The 24,072-nt window shown below is 42.3% G+C and overlaps 2 protein-coding genes across 2 annotated transcripts in view; one reads left to right on the forward strand and one right to left on the reverse strand.

The window, feature by feature from the left end:
* Positions 1 to 142: 142 nt before the first annotated feature.
* Positions 143 to 21,220, reverse strand: slc18a1 (solute carrier family 18 member A1). Its single transcript, XM_079637423.1, has 16 exons — positions 21,105 to 21,220; positions 13,012 to 13,141; positions 12,310 to 12,649; positions 12,132 to 12,190; positions 9,057 to 9,140; positions 5,003 to 5,095; positions 4,437 to 4,526; positions 4,303 to 4,346; positions 4,137 to 4,197; positions 3,810 to 3,905; positions 3,397 to 3,475; positions 3,175 to 3,226; positions 2,368 to 2,431; positions 1,424 to 1,543; positions 752 to 885; positions 143 to 662 (listed from the first exon to the last, which is right to left on the reverse strand). Exons 2-16 carry the CDS (start codon positions 13,124 to 13,126, stop codon positions 555 to 557), a joined length of 1,539 nt encoding a protein of 512 aa, XP_079493549.1. The 5' UTR covers positions 13,127 to 13,141; positions 21,105 to 21,220; the 3' UTR covers positions 143 to 554.
* Positions 772 to 24,072, forward strand: part of LOC307011579 (dickkopf-related protein 4) — a 39,301-nt gene continuing 16,000 nt past the window's right edge. Inside the window, exon 1 of the mRNA XM_079637434.1 lies at positions 772 to 933. The gene's annotated coding sequence lies outside the window, so the exon portion shown is untranslated. The remainder of the gene's footprint in view (positions 934 to 24,072) is intronic.

The following is a 24,072-nucleotide window of genomic DNA, read 5'->3' on the forward strand; positions in this document are numbered from 1 at the left end:
GAAGAAATCCTGGCTGGTGTAGCTGTATTTAACGGCTTTTGATGAGGTCCACAGAGATTCCTTTGCTTCGTCCAGTCGTCATCAGAGGCTGGTTATTTTCCCTGCTCTATCTAGAACATGACAGCTGTGCAAATGGATTTTTAAACATCATATTTTTATTGTGGTATTGTCATTTCTGGGAGGGGGAGGGGTGGGGAGGGGGGGGGGGGCAATACAGACATAATTGAAATGCGGGACACTGCTTACGTCTTGGACAAAACTCCTAATTTCGGGACTTGTGGTCACCCTACTAAAGGGTACGACACATCACAATGAAAACAATCAAATCAAGTTGACAAAGTATAGGCCCATTTATTTCATTCAAACCAACTGACAAAAGACATGATAAACAATTACACAAGCATACAGCTAAGAAAACAATATTTATGTTGCACGAACTATTCTTACTCAAAATGTAATCATATATTGAAGGATGGGGAAAGTTACAATATTGTTCACAATATTGTTTAAACCTATAAAGATTGATGATTCGTTGACAAGTTCCTTTGTGTACATCACTCTTCAGTGTCCTCCTCACTGTCATCACTCAGGGGGAATTCTCTGTACCCACGCTGTGTATTGTAGCTCTTCACATGCATTGGACACTCCTGATTTATAATAGCCTTTAGAAACAAGCGTCAGCCTTCATTATGAAACATTTGTAAGTATATTGATAAAGACATGCAGGAACAGTTATATGTGTGAGACTCACCATCTTCTCTTCCCGAACAGCAGGATTTTTGAGGAAGAAGCAAAGGGGTGCATACAGGATGTTGACTACGCCGATGATCACCATGAGATTAGGGAAGCCAATAGCTCTTACTATTGCCCCTCCGGTCGATGGACCTACAGCATGAACGCACAGCTGTCAATTTAGCTCCCAGAGCTCTTAGGGTGAGCAAACACTACACAACACAACACAACAGAAGTTTTGAAAATAGATCTAAATGGGATGTTTTTTTGTTTGTTTTTTTAACTAGGTAACGATTACACGATAACGGTGTAATAAAAATGGAAACGTTTTCTCTTCATTTTTTGCATACAGTTGACCACGTTGTCAAAATTAACCGCACACATCACACAGATCTGCAAAAACGAATAAAAATGCTGTATTATGCATGCCAGGCCAGTAGTTGGTGATGTAACTTTGTAAAGAAAAACAATGACATCACCATTTAAATTTTTGTAGTTTAAAAGGAGATGATAACGATATTGTTTTCAAAACCTAGCAATTTGAAACCCGTTTACAAAATGGCCCCAAAACACTTTTGTCGTGTAAATAAACGGCCAAAATGCATAAAAAAGTTTTCAGTTTTTAGTTGATTAGTAAACATGTCTATTAGTAAAAATATATTCAAGTACATCTGCATTGAGGTGCAATTACCAACAGCAAATCCCATGCAGAGTGCCACATCAGCAATAGCATACACGCTTCCATACACAGAGGCATGTCGGATATCCACTAGGTAAGCCATTATTGCCATCATAGAAGAATCAACCATTCCTACAAAGCACAAAACAATTATGTATATTTCCATATGTCATGCAAAGTAATAGAGTTATGTTAGAGCATAGTTCACATAAAAATGTTATGTTTTCTTTCTTCTGTGGAACACAAAAGATAAAGAATGTTTGTGCTTATACAGTGAAAGTCAATGGGGTCCAAAACAAAATTGGAGCCCACTGACTTCCATTGTTTGGGCAATAACACAGAGACATTTTTAAAAAAACTGTATCTACTTTTGCGCACATATTCAAACACGCATACCTATAGACTAAACACGTAATATGCATGTGCACGTCGTCACCGTTTCCACAGATTCACGTATTTGAAGTTTACACAGAGATGATAACATTTTTTAAAAAATTCTAAACTTTACAAAACTTGCACCTTGGAACCTATTTCAAAGTTTGCATCCTCGAGCCACCAAACACTGTTGTCGTGCAAATTAACGGCCAGAAAGCATTACAAGTTTTCTGGTTTCAGTTAAAATGGTGTTGTGTAAGCGGCCCCTAAATTCAAGATTTTTACAATGGAAGTGAATCAATTACTTACAAAAAATTACCTAAATTACTTTGGCTGGACAATAACTTTTTTCTAGAGCTGCTGTAAAACCAAAACATCTATTTTCCATTAATTTCCTATACCACTGTAAATCTGCTTTGAAACAATCTGTATTTTAAAGTGCTATGTAAAAGAAGGTGACTTGACTTGAATTTACTTTTGTGCCCCACAGAAGAAAGTCATGAGTAAATGATGACAGAATTTGCATTTTTTTGTAAACACTCTCTTTAATACTGAATGCGAAATAATTAAATAATATTCACCAATAGCAAATCCCAACCCTCCATTGGGACCAATAAGACCATAGATGTTTTTGGCAAAGGGAACCTACAACAAATTCATATAATGTTACTGCAACGTGTATGCTGTGTTTTGGTTTCGTTTTTTCAGTCAGTACTATGTCTGTGTCGTCTATGTTGATTTGGTTGATTATCAGTCCTTTTATATATACAGTACTGTTTAAAAGATTGGGGTCAGTAAGATTTTTAAATGTTATGAAATAAGTCTCTTATTCGCACGAATGCTCAATTTATTTGATCAAAAATACAGTAAAACAGAAATATTGTGAAATATTGTTACAATTACAACTATTTTCTATTTAAATATATTTGAAAATTAAATGTATTCCTGTGATGGAAAAGCTAAATTTTCTACTGAAAATACTCAGTTATTCATTACTCCAGTCTTCAGTGTCACATGATCCTTCAGAAATTATTATATTATTATATAAAACTAATTTGGTGCATTTTTTATTATCATAATAATTTGTATTATTATCATATTTTTATAATGTTTTTGTGGCAACCAAGATACATTTTTGTCAGTATTTTTTATGAATAGAACATTCAAAAGAACAGCATTTATTTAAAATAGAAATCTTTTGTAACATTATAAATGGTTTTACTGTCCCTTTTGATTAATTTAATGAATCCTTACTGAATAAAAGTATTAATTTCCTCTTTGAAGGTTTTTGACTTTTGAAGGGTAGTATAGTTGTTTTATACATAGTTCAAGCACGCATGCGCCTTGCTGTTCTTAAAGTGTAATGCAACATGATTTGGGATACTCACACAGAGCAGACTGATGCCAACTATAAGCATGCCAATCATGGAGCACAACCACCTAAATCAAAGAGACACATTTCTAAATTATGCAAATCTTGTCTCTGTAGACATCCCCCCTACCCCGCCCCCACACACACCCCACCAAACACACACACACACACACACACACACACACACACACCCACACACACACACACACACACACACAAAATGACTTTTAGCTATTACCTTCCCATTTTATTGGCCAGTATACCAAATAGATTGGTTCCAATGAGGTAAAAAACACTGGCTGGTAGGAAAGCCATACCTGCAATATCAGTGGCTACAATTAATTCAGTCAACTGACAGACTATTACAGACATAACACAGACAAAATATTTACCAAATTCATCAGAACCATCAGAAATCTCTCACTGGCACAGAGAAACCACAGATCTTTTCAAAAAGCCACATGTTTCACTTATTTCTCACTAAGGAAGTTTCTAATAATATAATGGTTCTGAATGATTTCAAGTAAATTACTTTAACATTCAATTTGTCAGAGAGGAAACAAACAGGAATCAAATAAAATTGTCTAAATAAGCAGGAAGTGAAGTTGTTTCAATCTCATTTTAATGACTTGGAATAATAGAGTTTCTTACCAAGCTGCCATTTTGGCGAGCACATTGTTTGCATCATCCAGATGGGAAGAGTGGGCTCTAAAATAGCCACCCCCATGTTTGCAAAGCACAAAGATCCTGTAATTATATACAGGAACCATAATCTTACTCATCATTCACTCAACATAGCTCTTCATCCGCTTCATTTACAAATCGTTTTAGCTGCTCACATCAAAACATACAGCCATGATTTTACAGAGGCACACATGTAATTACAGAAAAAGCTAGTACACCTCCACAACAACTTTTTTAACTGACTGTGGGCAGTATTTGAGGAAGTATTTGATTTGGTTTTATTTACAATCACACCTGCACTAATGAGTATGTAGGGATCCTTCAGCAGGGTAAGTAATGGTGTTCCTTCCACACTCTGAACAGGAGACACATAAAAATCACTCCAACTTATCATAGTACGCAAACATTTCTCATCTATCAACTTTCATAACTCTCATTTTAATAAATAAATGCTACTCACCCCTGGCGATATTTTTGAGGGCTGAAGGATGCAGAGCTGGAGGGCTAGGAATTGAAAACAATTTGATAAATCAACTTAATTTAATGTAACAGGCCAAAGGAGCATATTCATTATTAGTTTTACTAATGTCTTACCTCCATCAAACAGAGCCAGAAAGGCAAGGACGAGGAAGGGAGAACTTTTACCAACAAACTCGTACATAACACTGCCAAATGGCGCTCCAACTGAAACGAGTACATTTCACATTGTCAAAAATTGTCATTTGTGGCACGAATTCTGTCACCTTCATTTAGGTGCATTATAATTGCTGGTCATTTTCAGTTGTTGTAATTTGGTTACTTTACTGTACATTGTTATATAGTGCCATATAATGGTGTCCTGCATTGGCACCATTATATAAGAACTGAACTGAGCTGGACGATGACATCACTGTTTTCTCCAGAGCGGCTGTATATAGATTAACTAAATCAATAATTTTTTTTACAACAGAAATGAACCATCACTGAACTTACTTAAGCTGGACTATGACACTATTTTCTTCTAGATCTGCTGTACAGCCAAAACAAACTTTGTTGCATTATTTTCCTGTTATCACTGTAAAGCTCCTTTGAAACAATCTGTATTGTAAAAAAAGCGCTATATACATAAAGGTGACTGTAAAGCACAATATAGAAACAAATACAGTACTACATAAACTTACTGAGCACTCCCATGGCAAGTCCTCCCAGTGCCAATCCCATGGCAATTCCTCTCTCGTTGTCATCTGAGTAAGCACTTGCTAACATTCCCAGACCTACGGAAATACAGTCATTTTTATCATAAATACAGTGGATATGAAAAGACTACACACCACTTTTAAAACAGCTGGTTTTTGGGACGTAAAAAAATTAAACCAAAATAAATCACTTTAGTAGCTTTAATGTAACAATTATAACCTACGAAATGCCACTGAAAACCAAAGTGACACTAACTGCACAAGTGTGCACTCCCTTTTATAATTGGGTATGTGGCTGTATTCTGAAACTATTCATCAGGCTTATGTGAAATAGTAGTACACACCTGTATTCACCTGAAGTGACTTTGATAAACTCCAAATAAACCTCAGCTGTTCTTATGAAAAAATTCTGACATCTTCTTGGTTGCATGCTACAAGAGCCATGGGCCACAAAGAGCTTACGAAGCATTAATGGGGTCTAAATGTATAGCTCAGAGCAAATACATTTCCAAGATAAGATACACCATGAAGCACAAGGGGAGAAAGTATGGCACAACAGTGACATTATCAAGAAAAAAGCATCCATCCCAAATTGATTGAAAGACAAAAAGAGAAAACTGGTCAGGGAAGCTGTCAAGAGGCCTACAGCAACACTAAAAGAGTTACAGCTCTTTCTGACAAGTACTGGTTGCTCCCTACATATAAAAGGGATGGGGCATCAGTATGGGGCAGAGTGGCAAACCTTTTCTGACTAAAAAAATCAAACAAACCTTCTGGAATCTACTAGAAAACTGAAAATAAAAAAACCTTTCAGAAGAGTGAAAATATTCCCAAGTCAAGATGTGCCAAGCTGTGCCTAGACTCCTATCCAAACAGACTGTGTGCTGTAATAAAATCAAAGCTTCAACTAGTCCATGACTGTGCACACATATGCAATTAGTTATTATTATTTATTATGTTTAAAACATTTTCTGAAATGTGTCACTTTGGTTTTCAGTGGCATTGCATAGGTTGTAATTTTGCACCTTTTTACATTAAAGGTGCAAAAGTTCTGATATGGTTTATCTTGGTTTAATTTTTTACATCACAAAAACCAGCTGTTTTAACAGGGGGGTGTAGTGGAACCGCAGGGAGCTGATCGTGTAAGAATATACATATGGGATCGCCGCAGGGATCACCACATATAGAACCCAGCCTAGCACAAGTTGAACAAGCGTACTAGCACTAGGCCTGGACTCTCCGCAACGCCTGACTGCCGAAGGGATGCGGAGGTACTCAACAGGGTTCGTCTAAGCGGGGAAGTCTTCGTCTAAGACTGGACCAGAAAAACGCACGTATCCGCTCCATGTGGAGGGGAGTGGCGCAGCAAGCCGACATTAGAGTGGGAACTTCGGTGTTACCGGCTGGTTGAAGCGAGCACAGAGGAAGAAACCGGCTCAACACGTAGGCTATAAAACCTAGCGAACGTGTTAGGTGTCGCCCAGCCCGCAGCTCTACAGATGTCTGTCAACGAGGTGCCGTGTGCCAGCGCCCAAGAAGAAGTGACACCCCGAGGGGAGTGGGCTCTCAACCCGGGCGAGCAGGGCACGCCTTGGGCTTCGTAAGCCAAGGCGATGGCATCCACTGTCCAGTGGGCCATCCTCTGCTTGGAGACAGCCCGAAAATGCATGCAGGTCCCCTACCCTCTTGATGGAGGCCAATGCAACCAGGAATACTGTTTTACAGGACAGAATTTTTAACTCTGCTGACTGCAAAGGCTCAAAGGGTGGTCTCTGAAGTGCCGAAAGGACCAGAGACAAATCCCAAGAGGGTATAGAGAGCTGGCGAGGCGTATTTAGTCTCCTCGCCCTCCTCAGGAACCTGACGATCAGGTCGTGCTTTTCCAGCGACTTACCTTCAACTGCATCATGATGTGCGGCGATAGCGGCAACATACACTTTAAGGGTGGAGGGAGACAGCCTTCGCTCCAACCCATCTTGCAGGAAGGAAAGCACGTCTCTGACTGAGCAAGTTGGGGGGTTCTACTGAACGAACAGGTTCTACTTTAACGCATAGAGGCGCCTCGTAGAGGGGGCTCGAGCTGAAGTGATGGTGTCAACTACCGCTTGGTGTAGGTCACCTAGAACCTGTCGCGAGGAGCACCAGTTCTGGGAAACCAGGTCCGGTTGTGCCAATACGGGGCAACAAACAAGACTTGCTCCTCGTCCTCCCTGACCTTGTACAAGGTCTGTGCAAGAAGGCTCACTGGGGGAAACGCATACTTTGCGTAGGCCCCGGGGCCAGCTATGTGCCAGAGCATCTGTGCGAGGGTCCCCTCGGTCAGGGAATAGAACAACTGGCAGTGAGACGTGTGCCGTGCGGTCCCGAAGTGCCTGAATGAGATGGCGGGCGGCCGGAGCGTAGATCACCCTAATGGTTGATGTACGCAACGGTCGAGGTGCTGTCCGTACGGACCAGTACATACTTGCCCAGTAGCAGCGTTTTGAAGCGACCCAGAGCAAGATGTACTGCTAACAACTCGAGGCAGTTGATGTGCCAATGCAGTTGAGGCCCTGTCCAACCATAGACCTGAAGCTGCATGTGCGTGACCCCCGCCGCCGGTGGCAGAGGCATCCGGGGTAACCACAGAGTGCCTGGACACTTGTTCTAGGGGGTCACTTAGATCTGGCACGAGCCGCTCTGCCACGCAAAAGAAACGGTCTGTGTTGAGGGAGAATCGAGACATGAAAGTATGCGTCCTTCATGTCGCTGCAAACCAATCTTGGGGACGAATGCACTTGAAAATGCGTTTCTGCGTAATCATTTTGAACGGCAGCCTGTGAAGGGACCGGTTCAGGACACGCAGCTCCAAGATTGCCTGTAACCCACCGCCTTTCTTGGTTACAATGAAGTACGGGCTGTAGAAGCCGGTCTTCATATCTTCGTATCGGCTGGAGGGACCGGTTTGATTACGTCATTAGGGGCATTGTCCGCCAGAACACAGGTGAACTGAATTCCCCTGAAGGCTGGGGGGCACCCTCGTTCATGTCCATGAGCGCCTGGGCCAGGTGGACCTGCAAGAGCACCACGGCATGGAGGGCGGAAGCAGTCTGTTCACAGGCTTTGTAAGCCTTAACCGAAAGACCGGACGAAATTTACAAGACTTTGACAGGAGGCGTGGATTACCCCGCCAAGAGGAAGCCGCTGGACACAGCAGCATCGCAAAGGCACGCTCCACTGGCGGGATATCCACATACCCCTTAGCTGCCTAGCCGGTGAGGGGGGAGGAGCCACTAGGACACCACTATATGGTGCCGTCCACGTCCTAGTAAGCTCCTCATGCACCTCCGGAAAGAAAGGAACCGGGGCGGCGCACTGAGAACCAGCACGGCCCTCCCCGAGAAACCAACCGTCCAACCGGGAAGCCCGACCTTCTCGGGCGGCCCGGGGAAGCATAGCCTCCCATTCTGGATCAGACTCGGGCAACGCTACCCCCGAAGGTGGTAACGCAGCCGAATCCTCATCTCCAGAGGACTGAAGCTCCCCCTCCAATGCTGCGATCGACATCTGATCGTCAGGTGGAGCTCCAAAGGACACGGCTGGTCGTCCATGAGAAGGACCAGCACGCTCCTTTGGAAGCTCCAACGGTGGCAGCGCTTGTGAGGCGTGAGGGACCCATGGAGATTGGCTCAGCGGGGAAGCCCTCATGGTGATCCGTGTTCAATGTTCACTGTTCATTGGCTCGTTCTGTAGACACTCGAAGATGATAGGGCTCCCCGAAGTGATCCCAATTACCCCAAGGACAGTGATCCCAATGACAGTGATCCCAATGACATTACGTGGAACGTGAGCAACTGAAAGGGAACTGTTATTTTAAACTGTAATGATACTTTACAATATTACTGTTTTACTGTATTTTTTATCAAATAAATGCAGCCTTTGTGAGAATATAAGATACATCCTTGAAAAATATAAAAAATCTTACGGACCCTAAACTTTGCATGTCTTTGCAAACTTGCACATATATTTGGTACATTATATCCCACATAAACCATTATACCTGCCACAGAGGAAAAAGATGATCCAATTCCCTGCAATGAGCGGGCGAAAAACAGCAGTGCATATGTCCCTGAGAAGGCAAACACTGCGGAGAAAGCATTCAAAGTCAGAGTCTACCTCATTTCATTTGTAGTTTGCACTAGCCATATTGTGAAACCATATAAACCATGTCGACAAACAACATGGAAAATGTAGTGTAGTGTAGTAGTGTAGCCTACTTCAAACATCTTTATGAGCAATAATTTTTATATTGTTACAAAAGTTCAGAAAAATGTCAATGTTAATGTTTGATCTTAAGATATAAGGTTATATTAAACGGTTAGTTCTGGTCCTTGATTCTGATTGGTTGAGCCACGTTCAAAGCCATTGTAAATTACTCACCGAACTATCTGTGACGAACCTGTGTCCGCATTACATTAGTATTACTGCGCAACTGCCGTTTGTTATTCTTTGTTGCTGCATGTGTCGCTTGGCAACCTCTTTGGATTGGCGGAGGAATAAATGTGTTATAACATTATGGGCCCTATCTTGCACCCAGCGCAATTGACTTTGAACACCGACGCATGTATCATTCCTATTTTGCACCCGCGCACAGCGGACTTTTCCCTCCACAGACGCACGTCGGTAAATTAGGGAATGAACTTGCGCTCGCCGGGGCGGTTCAGCGCAAAGAGGAGGCGTGTTCCGGCGCAAAACTTCCATGGTGCTATTTTCCAGTTTTAGAAAGCAATAGCGCCACTGACCAGGAAAAAAACAGTCTAAAGACAGTGGCGCGTTGCGCGTTAGTGATGTGGTATTTTAAGGGCGCGTGCTTGGCCATAATGCAGTGTGTTAACGCGCATCCACTTTGATTCTCTAATAATTATAAACAGACGCAGCAGTTTTCATTTTTGCAAATCATACATTATTACAAGGAAAAATATTAACACACGAGGGAGGTTGTGTCCGTGAAGATGTTAAAAAGATCTATCTAGATAAAAAAAAAAAAAACTAGATTAGCCTACACATTTACCCGAATTATACGCCTGTTTAACCGAAGCTAATTTGGGTGGGTTTCTCCCATCATCCCCAGTGTCACTTCTCTGTGTTTTACGGCCCTGACGAGAACGTCGGTCTCTTTGGCTGTGAACTGCTCCTGGCGTGCGCTGGCAAATCTGCCGTTATAATAGCGATCCGCCGTGGAACAAGCGCACCTGCTCTTAAAGGGAATGTGAGAGGACGCTCTGATTGGTTTATGTCACGTTACGCCCAAACCACACCTATGAATAATGAAGCTACTTCAGACCAACCCCTTTTAGATTTGCGCTGGGCGCAAGAGTCGTTTATCCGCCGGGAAAATAGCAACAGCGCCGGGATCCGCCCACAAAGTTACTTGCGCTTTGCGCTTTGACACTTGCGTTTCAGATCGTTAAAATAGGGCCCTATATGTTTTGTTGCTGGTGTTTATTTTATGAATCAAATAAATATTAAAATAAATATTTTTATGGAGTAACCGTTTTATAAAAGCATTATTGTTACGATGAGGCAAGGACGAAGCGGAGAGAGAATCCACATGCACGCACTACTTTAATGAAACAAACAGGTAATCCAGGGCAAACAACAGAACAGGGAACTCAGGACAGGAACAAGGAACAGCAAACAGCTACAACGACGGACAAACAACAACTGAAGCACAGAGGTTTAAATACACAGGCAAACAAGCTAAACAAGATAACAAGGGGGCGTGGTTAATCAGAAACATCTGGGTAGACTAATAAACAAGAAAAACTACAAAGGACTACAAAACATTGCACAGAACAGGAACACACAAGACAAGGGGAACACAAGACAGGAATCATGACAATTATATCCGCGTCCTGACTAACAACGCACCTTAGCTGTTCTAAATTCACTGTAAATCACGGCTTCACAAGGCTTATTGCTTTATTTAATTTTTAAAAGGCTGTGATTTAATGGGTCAAGAATGGCTACTTTTTTTTATAGTATTTCATTTTCTACATATGATCGATAGTATACAGTATGTGTTTCTTAAAGTCAACAATTTGTATTATTTCCTCTTATTTTTTAAATAATACTAATAGTTTTATTAATTATAATTAATTATATTTAACTTAGATTTGTATTTATAATAGGCTACTTATATGTATTATATTATACAATATTTATTACATAAGTATAAAGCATTTATTAAATTGCACAGGCCTATAATATATTTATTATATTATAATGTAAGTAGTATAATACTTATAGTATAATATAACAATTCTACTATATTAAACTCAGCATACCCAGTTAAACAATTCACCAGGCATTTACCTGTCACAGTAGGGCTATCAAACTGATGCTGGATGACAAAATACATTCGGTTTTATGTATGTTAATGCATATAAGCATGTATATTATATATACATATAATTTATGTAACATATTTGTATACTATGATTTAAAAAAGCCCAAAGTTATGATGTAATAGAAAAACTGACAGATTGTTACTTCTGTATTGTGACAATATCTAAGTAAAACGGATTATCGGGGGGAAAATGTCGGGCGGGGACTCGTGTCACGTTTTGATTGTGCCTGTTTCTAGGTTGGTTTTCTTGTTCTGTTAATGATTTCTGTTCCCTAGTAGTTTGTCCCCTAGAGTTCAGATGTGTCTAGTTAATTAGTCTCATTAGTTCCTCTGTTTTCAGTGTCCTTTGTGTCTTTCTGTTCATTGTCAGTTATATGTCGTGATAGGTTGGTTGTTTTGTTCCTGATCCTGAGTTCTGTCATTTCACAGGAAGATATGCATTTCGAATTAAAAAATGAAACGTATGCACGAATGAGTTGTGTACAATAAGATCAATAACATGCATTTCGTCAAAATAACATAGTTCAGATGATACACATCGTAAGGCAATTAGCAGGACTTAATGTAATATAACAGGCACTGAATATAGTACCATTTAAAAAGTTTTTTCAGCCAGTGGAATCACATTGGCTGGATTCGGAGAGCACACTGATGCTGATCACTGTTCATGTTCCTGGCCCTGAGAACCACTGTACCACTTGTCATAATGTATTACTTACAACTTACTTATTGTGGAGACAAACATGATGACAAACCCAGCAAACATTGGTATGTGATATCCAATCCTATAAAAAAGGCAATCGTCAGATGTCAGTTTAATTAATTAATTCAGTCCTCTATTTTCATCATTCAGATAAATAACAGTAATTTTAGATGATCTGATCTAAGCATGTTGTGTATATACCTGTTAGTGAGTGGGCCTACAAACGGGTTGACCATGAGTTGCACCAGGGCTTTGGAAGCAAACAGCAGCCCAACCCTCACATTCTCCTCTTCCAAAAACTCACTGTCCTCTTTACACCCATGTCGGTCAGCAGAACTTCTGTTGACCCCTGAACTTCCATTAGTGCTCAGTGCACTGGAGGAGATGGTGAGGTTGGCAGTGGTGACTGTGATGATGTAGGTGGTGTTGTCGTACAGAGAGATGATGGAGGTATAGGTGGGCTGAGCCTCAGACGGGGTGGCTGACGGGCGCTCTTTTGTCTGGTGCTCTGTGGCATACAGGTAGGTTGGGATGATGGGAACTGGGGAGAATGAGAGGTGACGTGAGGATGGGGTGTTTGCGAATAGCCCTTTCCCCTCTGCCTGCTGCGGTCTGTATGCGGCAGAGGTCAAACCGATGCAAGCTGGTAAATGTCATGGGCTTGTTGAGAACAAGCCTGCATACACTCATCCTGCTTTACATTTCCTCTAATGTTTTGACTTTTTGCATATACAGATTAGACTCAAAGGGATGTACATGTTCAAAACCATGTGGACACCTTGTAATCATAAAGATCAGCTACACAAACAGGTACATAAAATATGTAGGTTACATTAAATGGCAGAAAATCCCTTCATCCATGTTCCAACATCTATCATTTGTTTAACATGGCTGTTTACTTACCAACAACTGTTAGTAGCATGTTATCCAGTAGCAGGGCCACACACACAACTACAAGCACCAGACGAGGAGAGCCCCTGCTCTCGCCGATCCAGTCCATAGGGTTCAGCATAGCCATAATTGACCTCTGTCACTGGAAACACAATTGTTGGTCAAATTATGACAGTGTGTATTTTCACGTTTGTTAATTATTATACTTGCAATAACCTCAAATTAATTTAGAGACAACATGTAATATTTGTATGTTTCAATGTTATATGTTACAATGATTCAGGTACAACACATCTAAAGACCCCCATTCATTTCCCTAAAGTGTATTATGAGATATAATATTATTTTACTCAATATTTATTATTATTTATTATTTATTGAAGCTTAAAATGTAAAGCGCATTGCAGCTGCACAGCTAGCACAGTGAGAGACTGGCTCACTCATTGGCTGTGCTGCAGCAACTGCACATCCAATGGCGAAGGCGCCTCTAACGTATGCGCCAATCAGCTAACAGCACGCCAGTTTACATCAGAAGCCCGCCAACAGGGCGTGGCAGAGCCTATAAAATGAACCCGAAATCGCCATTATTAAAGATTTTCTCAACTTCAGTGACAAACTCCGTCCTCCGTAAAAAAAATGTTAAGCTATCGCCGTTAAAACTTGCACAGCGGACAGCGCCCCTTCTCTTCTGAAGCCGCTTTCTCCCGTCACCGTTCTCCTGTGGCCATCCGGCGATCAACAAATATCCTTTCGCTAAAACTGTTACGTTATATAGTCTGAAAGAGCTGAACGAGCGTTGTTACAAATGCCTTGTTCTACATGCACCAAGTGCGGATCCCATCTGCACTAGGGCGACGGGCACTCGGAGTGCGTTTCGTGCCTGGGGCCTTTCCATGCTGAAGCCGCGCTCTCTGCTGGCGGCTGCTCTCTCTGTGAGGACATGCCTGTTTCGGCGCTGAGGATGTGGCTTGCTCTTGCTAAAGATGGCGACGCCGCACCCCCCACTCTACCATTTCCCGCTCTGCTTCTGCCGAGGAAGAAGAAGCGCCACAGCCAGCGACAGCCCGATAGCATGAAGATTAGCGAGCCCACGCCGGCCACGTCCCCGCGTCCCTCGCTTTCTCCTGCCTTAACTCCTTCACCGGTCCTGTTTTTACAGACGGACCAACGCCTGTTTTCATCTTCTCCAGTCGATGGACGAGGTGCGTCGGACGACGAGCCATCACGGCTTCTGAAGAGGAATGGCCAGGCTCTGTCGACCCCACCCATCTTTCTCAGTCGAGTGCTAGCATCCCAGCTAGAACTAACTTGGATGCGGAGATGCTCAGGATCCTCACCGCGGCTGTCGCGGACCTCTGTCTTAAGTGGGCCTCGCCCGCGCCAGCAGGCCCCTCGCCACAGACCCGCACCGTTCTTTCCTGAACGCTCCCTACTCAGTGCGTACGGGTTCCTCCGTTTCAGCAACGCTCTCCTCCATGGACGGCGCGGCGGAAAAGGGCTACGAGTCGTTGCCGCCCCTCGAAGAGGCCGTGGCCGCTCACCTCTGCCCAAACGCTGCTGCTAGCTGGAAAGCTAGAGCGACTCACCCGAGCAAGCCTTGCCGCAACACATCAGCTCTCGCCGACACTCTTTTGCTGCCTCTGACCAAGCTGCTTCGGCCCTGCACACGATGGCCGTGTTGCAGGTTTACCAGGCCAAACTTCTCCAGTCGATGGACAAGGCTGGCCCGGACCAAGGCTACCGCGCAGGTTATCGGGCGAAGCATGGCTAACATGGTTGTGCTTGAGCGCCATCTTTACTTCAACCTCACCGAGATCAAAGAGGCTAACAGAACGACGTTCCTTGACGCGCCCATCTCCAGCTCCGGTCTCTCTGGCCTCTTAAAAATTTTTTAGCAAAAGGGTCAATAGAGTTGGTTCCCCCCGCGCTAAAACACTCTGGGTTTTACAGCCGTTATTTTCTAGTCCCAAAGAAAGACGGCGGCATCAGACCCATACTAGATTTAAGACATTTGAACAAATCCCTCATGAGACGGCCGTTCAAAATGTTAACTATCAAACAAATCGTTGCGCAAGACGTCGGATTGGTTTTTCACTGTGGATCTGAAAGACATGTACTTTCACATCCAGATAGCCCCTCATCACAGGCCATTCTTGAGATTCGCCGTCGAGGGCCGGGGCTTATCAATACACAGTCCTACCATTCGGCCTGCCCTTAGCACCCTGTACATTTACGAAGTGCATGGACGCAGTGCTTTCTCCATAGAGACACCAGGGCGTACGCGTGCTGAATTATCTTGACGAATGGCTGATTCTGGCACACTGTTGTTACACAGGGATTTGATTCTCGGCCATTTGCAATGCCTGGGACTTAAAATCAACTAATCCAAGAGCAAACTAACACCCAGCCAGAATGTGGTCTTTCTGGGCACAGTTATAGACTCTACAACTATGAGAGTTGTACGCACTCCCCTCAGAGAGTTTCAGAAACTTCTCAGCCTCATGGCAGCCGCATCGCCAGTACTCCATATGGGGCTACTGCCTATGCGCCCGCTCCAGCACTGGCTCAAACGCCGCGTGCCAGCACATGCATGGCAGTTGAGCAGCATGCGCATTACGGTGAATCACGGCTGTTTACGTACCCTGATTCCCTGGCAGGCTCAGGGCTGGTATCAAGAGGACGTGACCATGGGAGTGGCCTCCAGAAGGAAAGTGGTCTTCACAGATGCCTCCAACCAAGGTTGGGGTGAGTTGCACGAGGGCAAGCCTGACTCCGGCCTCTGGTCGAGCACAGAGCGGAGCTTACACATCAACTGCCTGGAAATGACAGCAGTTTGTTTGGCCCTAAAAGCATTTCTGTCTGACCTTAAAGGACACCACGTCTTAGTCCGCACGGACAACACGTCGGTGGTGTTCATACATCAATCGCCAGGGCGGTCTCAGGTCGGGCTACCTGTACTCCATGGCGAGAGATCTGCTTCTGTGAGCACAAGCCAATTTGAGCTCTCTGAGAGCAGCACATATCCCGGGCATTCAGAATATGGGTGCGGATATGCTTTCTCGAGACAACACTCCCCTAGGCGAGTGGTCTCTAAACCCTCAGACGGTTCTTCTGATTTGGAGAATCTGATTTGGTTCTTCTGATTTCTTCCCTCTCTGGAAAACCCGACCTTGGTTCCCAGAACTGGTTCGGATGGTGGACAAAGTCCCATGGTCTGTCCCTCTGAGGAAAGATCTCCTCACACAGGCGAATGGGACGATCTGGCACCCCCGTTCCGACTTATGGGCCCTTCATGTGTGACTCATCAACGAGTATCCCGGGATGAGAAGGTCCTGAACACAATTTCTGAGGCTAGAGCCCTGTCTACCAGGCACCTCTATGCCTTGAAGTGGTCAGTGTTCTCCAGCTGCTGCTCGGATAGACACTTTGAACCCCAGTCATGCGAGGTATCAGTAATACTCTCCTTCCTACAGGAGCTGCTGGACGTGGGTCATTCCCCGTCCACGCTCAAACTATATGTGGCAGCCATAGCAGCTCATCATGCTCCGGTGGCTGACCAATCACTGGGAAGGAATGACTTGGTTGTTTGGTTTCTGAAGGGAGCTAGGAGGATGAATCCTTCCAGACCTCCTTCTATCGCCTTGGGACCTCTCCACGGTCCTTAGGGCCCTGAGGGGTCCGCCATTTGAACCGCTTCAGTCGGTTGACCTCAAACCGCTTTAGCTAAAGACCGCTCTCCTGTTGACACTGGAGTCTATCAAGCAAGTGGGTGATTTGCAGGCGCTCTCCGTGAGCCCCTCCTGTTTGGAGTTTGGTATAGGTGACTCCAATGTCACTCTGAAATCCAAGCACAGCTATGTGCCCAAGGTGCTCTCTACACCGTTTAGAGCACAAGTGATTTCACTGTTGGCTCTTTCCCCTTCCGATGGGGATGGGGAAGCTAATTTACTTTGCCCTGTCAGCGCTCTGAAGGTCTATTTGGAGCGCTCCGCGTCCTATAGGCAGTCAGAACAGTTCTTTGACTGCTTCGGTGGCCGGTCCAAAGGGGCTCCTGTCACAAAGCAGAGGCTGTTCAGATGGATAGTGGATGCCATCTCACTGGCATACACCTTTGTGGGCCAGGATTGCCCTATAGGCACCAGAGCCCATTTCACTAGAGGTATGGCCTCGTCATGGCTGTGGTCCTATGGGTTTCCCATTCAGGACATTTGTGCGGTGGCCGGCTGGTCTTCGCCCTCCACTTTTGTGAGGTTTTATCCTTTCTGTATGATTAAGACTCGACTAGTCTGGCGGCACTGGGTGGCAGTGGCTCAGTGGTGCATGTAGGTTGTCTACAAACCGGAAGGTTGGTGGTCCAATCCCCGGTTCCACCTGACCAAGTGTCGAGATGTCCATGAGCAAGACACCTAAACCCAGCTGCTCCCGATGAGCTGGATGGCACCTTGCAGGGCTGATACCGCTGTCGGTGTGTGAATGGGTGAATGTGAGGCAATATGTAAAGCGCTTTGGTGGCCATTGGGTCTGTGAAAGCGCTATATAAATGCAGTCCATTTACCATTTATCTGTATGATTAAGTCACTGTTCACAAGCACACTATCCCTTACTATGAACCAGCCTCTGGCTGTTTTTGGTCCCCGTATACATGTATTAGACCCGAGGGTTCTCGTCTATTGGTACGTTATTGGGGGTATGAGCTTAGTGGCATCACTGTATACCTGATTCAGACCCGACGGTATCCGGTCTTATCATATAATAGTATTCTGGCTTGTTTCGTGGACTCAGGGGTCCTGAGTTTCATGTTCGGCCAGTTACTGTTATGTGGATGAAGGTGGAACGAACCCAATCGCAGACTGAATGCTCTAACACAATTTATTATAGACAAAACAGAAAAAACAAAACCCACGAGGGGACAAAACAAGACAACAGGTAAATAGCTATGACTAAGACTTGACGATGACGATGACTAAACAGTAACTAACAACAAAACAATTCTCACTAAACGTATAACAGGATTCCAGACAAAGTACTCACAGAGGTATCATAAAGATAGATTGCAACAAAAGACAGAGTTTAACAAGTGTTTGGCAATGAACCGACACAGGACAGCAAACACAAAGGGATTAAATAGGGAGACTAATGATAACATAACAGGTGACACAGGTAAAGCAATAATGACAAAACGAGGATAACAAGGAGGGCGGGGCTAGATGACGAGACAAAACAAGCACATGGCCCAAACAATTGGCCATGCGCTTGTACACAAAACATGGGTCTGCCATGATCCTGCCACAAGACCAGGAAAAACAAAGACATGATGGCAGAATCATGACAGTTACTTATGGTGCGGCGTTTTACATGGCGTCCCCACTGCGTATAGCTATGCAATACGAAGTGACTGTTTTTGAAAGGGAACTACTTTCTGCCTCTGTTATATGTCTTACTGTCGTAACCTCGGTTCCCTCAGATAGGGAACGAGTATTACATTGCCTGCCGCGCTATAGTAACATGGCAAGTTTGTCGCTTCAGTCGATTTAAACCTGCTATAATGGCGAATTCGGGTTCATTTTATAGGCTCTGCCACGCCCTGTTGGCGGCCTCTGACGTATGCTGGCGCGCTGTTAGCTGATTGACGCATATGTTAGAGGCGCCTTCGCCATTGGATGTGCAGTTGCTGCAGCACAGCCAATGAGTGAGCCAGTCTCTCACTGTGCTAGCTGTGCAGCTGCAATGTGCTTTACATTTTAAGCTTCAATAAATCTGAGGAAATGGGTTTCCCCACTATAGCTTCGCAATACTCGTTCCCTACTCTCAGGGGACCGAGGTTACGATAGTAACCGAGTAGCTTTTCAAAATGGACACACAGATGAAACTTATTATATGGAGCAATAACTGTATACTGCATGCATTTATTGTTTTTAACTAATTTAAAAACTAGTGATTTTTACAATGGAAATTAATCAATTAAAAACTTACTTAAGCTAGACAATGACTTTCTTCTAGAGCTGATGTACAGTCAAAACAAGTTTGTTGCATTAATGACCTGTTATCACTGTAAATCTGCTTTGAAACAATCTGTATTTTAAAAAGCTCTATAAATGAAGGTGACTTTACTTTACTTTACTTTTTGGCACAAAACCTGCCACAGATATGGGATATTAATTGTCTCTTCTTTTTTTAAACAAAAAACTGGTAAAAAAAAATGACTGTTTTTAAAATAAGTGGAGAAAATATAAGTTATAAGTGTTAGGAGAATATGGTAACACTTTACAATAAGGTTCATTAGTTAACATTAGTTAATGTTAACTAACATGAACCAACAATGAGCAATACATTTGTTACAGTATTTATTAATATTTGCTAATGTTAGTTAATAAAAAATACTGTTCATTGTTTGTTTATGTTAGTTCACAGTGCATTATGTTAACAAATACAACCTTTTATTTTAATAACTTATTAGTAAATGTTGAAATTAATATTAACTAAGATTAAGAGGCATTGTTCATTCTTAGTTAATGTTAACTAAGGTAGTTAACTAATGATATTGTGTACCTTATTGTAAAGTGTTACCGAAAATATATATATATATATATATATATATTTATATAATATTCCTGTAGTTCAGGGAAAGGTTAAGGCATGATGTTGCAGCTTCATGATTTATATGAACTACAAGAATATTATATGAACAAAACAAAAAAAGACAAATGGCATGTTGCTCACAGTACACTTGAAGAACATTTAAAAATATATATTCTGAGGGAAGATTGTTGACACTATGGTACTTGGATGGTTAGAGATAGCTTTTTGAGATAGAAGTTTGAGAACTCCTGATTTAATTCACATCAAACAAACATCCAACAGGTATTCAAAATAGAGTTATTGTAACAGTGCTTAGGTCTCCATTCAGTCTTCTGGGATGTCTTGACGACAGGTTTGTTCTTGATGGGCTCTTTCGACAGGGCATGAATTACGTGCTGTGTGATTGAGTTTCAACAATATGATTACAGCTGCTGTAGGGCACATGAGGAACAGACTCAGGGTTTCAAAACACTCCTTTTATCTTTAACTGTCAGTGTCTTATCAATAATGCCCTTGGAAAAATGGGCAGTATTTTGTGTTTTTGACTTGTTATGATTTTCTTGTCTTATGTACTTACATAACTCAAAGATAATATGCCTCTGTCATATGCTGTGATGAATACTAAAGCTATAGCTATATCCCATTGTATTCACTACGCTTCTAAAAATAAAAGAGTTATACATTTAATTTAAGCAATGTAATACATGTATTCATCAAGGATACAATAAATTGAGCAGAAGTGACTGTAAATACATTCATATTGTTACAAAAAATATATATTTCAAATAAATGATTTTCTTTGGAACTTTCCATTCATTAAAGAATTCGTAAAAACATGTATCACAGTTTTTACAAAAATGTTAAGCAGCGCAACTCTTTTCAATATTTTTAATAATAATAAATGGTTCTTGAGCAGTAAATCAGCATCTTAGAATGATTTTAACAAGATTTTTGGACAGTGAAAACTGGAGTAATGATGCTAAAAATTCAGCTTTGCCATCACAAGAATAAATTACATTATATTAAAAAAAAAAGTAAATTGCAATACTATTTCACAATATTGCTGTTTTTAATGTAGTTTTTGGTCAAATAAATGCATCCTTGGTGAACATAAGACTCCTATTCACAGGCATACGCACATACAACAAAGAGCAGATCCACAAGTCAACACAATGCCCATATTTGTTAACTGAGACCATGTTCACAACATTAGTCAACTCCTTATTGTTTTATGCCTCTATCACCTAACCTCTCCACAAAATGTGTTCCCAAACTTTCAACAGTTATTAAAGAGATAGGTTTCTTTTTTCTTTCTTTTTTTTAACTTAACCATAAACCTATTAGTATTTTGGTAACTACCAATCATGTTTTTTGATACGAGGCTGAAAAGAAATACAAGAAAATCCATCATAAAACACAAAACTTTTCTGACATTATAAAACAAAATGTAATCCATAATCAGTCTCTGGTCACTGCCTTATATATACATGAAATATTTCAATCATTACTTTTAAAGTTAGTTTTACCTTTGGATGCATTCTCTTCTCCAGCGCAGGAGTGTATTCAGTGCAGGTGTGCGTGATGCAGGGGTCAGTTGTTGGATTTGTGGGTGTTGCTAAAGGAAGGGTGGTGGCTGTGTCCACTGCTGCATGGGATTTGTTGAGGGAAATATACAGACATGTACATGTACACGTACACGCACACACAAACAAACACTGCGTCATAACAAGAGTAATTGTGTGCATCTGCTGCTCTTTATTGGGTAGGTGAATGACCTGCAGGCTTCTTTTCATCACAATGAGCCTTTATCTGTGATCTCTCATCCAGCCTCAACACACACAATCAGCTGCTAGTTTTCACTTGTGAATACACAGTCAGATTTACAACAGCGACCTAATTGTTGGAATATGAAACCAATGGTGATTGTTTGTTACTTGCCACACAAAAGTCTTCCCAATAATATCAAACGTCAGTGACAATTGCAGATTACAGATCCATCGTAACCTGTGTCAGTTTCATTTCCTGTGTAATGTTCGTTCAGCCACAGAATGGAAAATGTTAAATGACTCAACAGATTTTACCTTTGCCCTGTGTCATCTCTGGTAATTCAAACACACACACACACACACACACACACACACACACACACACGCACACGCACACGCGCACACAACACACGCGCACACACACACACACACACACACACACACACACACAAACACACATTATATCTATGCAACCGTCGACTACAGTATCGCATCAGCGAGAGCATTGTAGTCTCCCGGGGGAATTTGATTCATTTATTGCTAAAGGAGAGGAAGAATTTTGCAAACTCGTTAAATCATCTAAATCGACAACTTGTATGTTATACCCTATACCGACTAAGCTACTGAAAGAGATGCTTCCAGATGTCATAGATCCTCTTCTTAATATCATTAATTCGTCTTTGTCTCTAGGATACGTACCGAAAACCTTTAAGCTGGCTATAAAAAAAAAAAAAAACGCAACTTGATCCTACAAAATTAGTCAATTACAGGCCGATCTCGAATCTACCTTTTCTGTCAAAGATATTAGAAAAAGCAGTATCCTCACAACTGTGTTCTTTTCTAGAAAGAAATGATATCTGCGAGGATTTTTAGTCTGGATTTAGACCGTACCATAGTACCGAGACAGCTCTCCTTAGAGTCACAAATGATTTACTCTTATCATCCGATCGTGGTTGTATCTCTCTTTTAGTGTTACTCGATCTTAGTGCTGCATTTGACACCATTGATCACAACATCCTTTTAAATAGACTAGAAAACTATGTTGGCATTAGTGGAATTGCACTAGCATGGTTTAAATCAGGGGTGGGGAACGTTGATCCTGGAGGGCCACTTTCTTGCAGAGTTTAGCTCCAACCCTGAAAAAAACCATTCAGCTGCCTGTAACCTTAGTAACCCTGAAGACCTTGATTAGCTTCAGTTGTGTTTGATTAGGGTTGGAGCTAAACTGCAGGAGAGTGGCCCTCCAGGATCAACGTTCCCCACCCCTGGTTTAAATCATACTTATCTGACCGTTATCAGTTTGTAGCAGTAAATGAAGAGATGTCTTATCGATCACAAGTTCAGTATGGCGTACCACAAGCCTCAGTATTAGGACCGCTGCTCTTCACTCTGTACATGCTACCATTAGGAGATATCATTAGGAAACATGGAATTAGCTTTCACTGTTATGCCGACGATACTCAGCTGTATATTTCTTCAAAACCTAACGAAACCTACCAATTCACAAAATTAACGGAATGCATAGCTGATATAAAAAATTGGATGACTAGTAATTTCCTACTACTAAATTCAGAAAAAAACAGAGATTCTAATTATTGGACAAAAATATTCCACACATAATAACATAGAATACTGTCTAACACTTGATGGCTGCTCTGTTAAGTCTTCGTCGTCGATTAGGAACCTGGATGTGCTCTTTGATACCAATCTTCCCAGCACACACGTGACGTAACGGCGACGTAACGTGACGTCGGTATTGGTCACGATACCAAAAGGCGTTGTGGCATGACCCATCATCTCGTGACCACAGCGCTTGGTCGCTTCCTTACCTTCCCACAACGTTGTCTAAAGAACAGCTGATGACCAATTATTTTGGTCATTTTCTAACCTCCTCACCACGTCTTAACAACGTCATGCTGTGTTTCATTTGAAAGTCATGTGTCTAGTATCTGTAAAACCACATTGTTCCTTCTTAAAAACTAAATCTAAATTACGCCATATGCTCTCATTGACAAATGCGGAACAATTAGTTAATGCGTTCATGACCTCAAGGCTAGATTATTGTAATGCTCTACTGGGTGGTTGCCCTGCACGCTTAATAAACAAACTATAGCTAGTTCAAAACGCAGCAGCTCGAGTTCTTACCAGAACCAGGAAGTATGACCATATTAGCCCCGTTCTATCAACACTGCATTGGCTCCCTATTAAACATTTTATACATTTTAAAATATTGCTGATTACTTACAAAGCACTAAATGGTTTAGCTCCGGAGTACTTGAGCGAGCTCTTAACGCATTATAGTCCTTCACGTCTATTGCGATCTCAAAATTCCGGCCATTTAATAATACCTAGAATATCAAAATCGACTGCTGGCGGTAGATCCTTTTCCTATTTAGCACCAAAACTTTGGAACAGTCTTCTTTCCATTGTCCGGGAAGCAGACACACTCTGTCAGTTCAAAGCTAGATTAAAGACACATCTCTTTGACCTAGCATTCACATAATGCATTATAGACTTCTATAATTCAATGTTAGGCTGCATAGATTAGGTCAGCCGGAACTGGGAACACTTCCCTTAAATCCTGATGTACTCGTTACATCATAAGAAGAATGGCATCTACGCTAATTTTAGTGTCTTTGTTTATCCCGAGGTTTTCCCGCAGCCTGCCGGATCCAGGCCGTATCCAGATCTGACGAAGGACCTTCGCCTGGACCTGATGATAACGCAG

This window comes from Phoxinus phoxinus, assembly GCF_949152265.1.
Source record: "Phoxinus phoxinus genome assembly, chromosome: 15".
Lineage (NCBI taxonomy): Eukaryota > Metazoa > Chordata > Actinopteri > Cypriniformes > Leuciscidae > Phoxinus > Phoxinus phoxinus.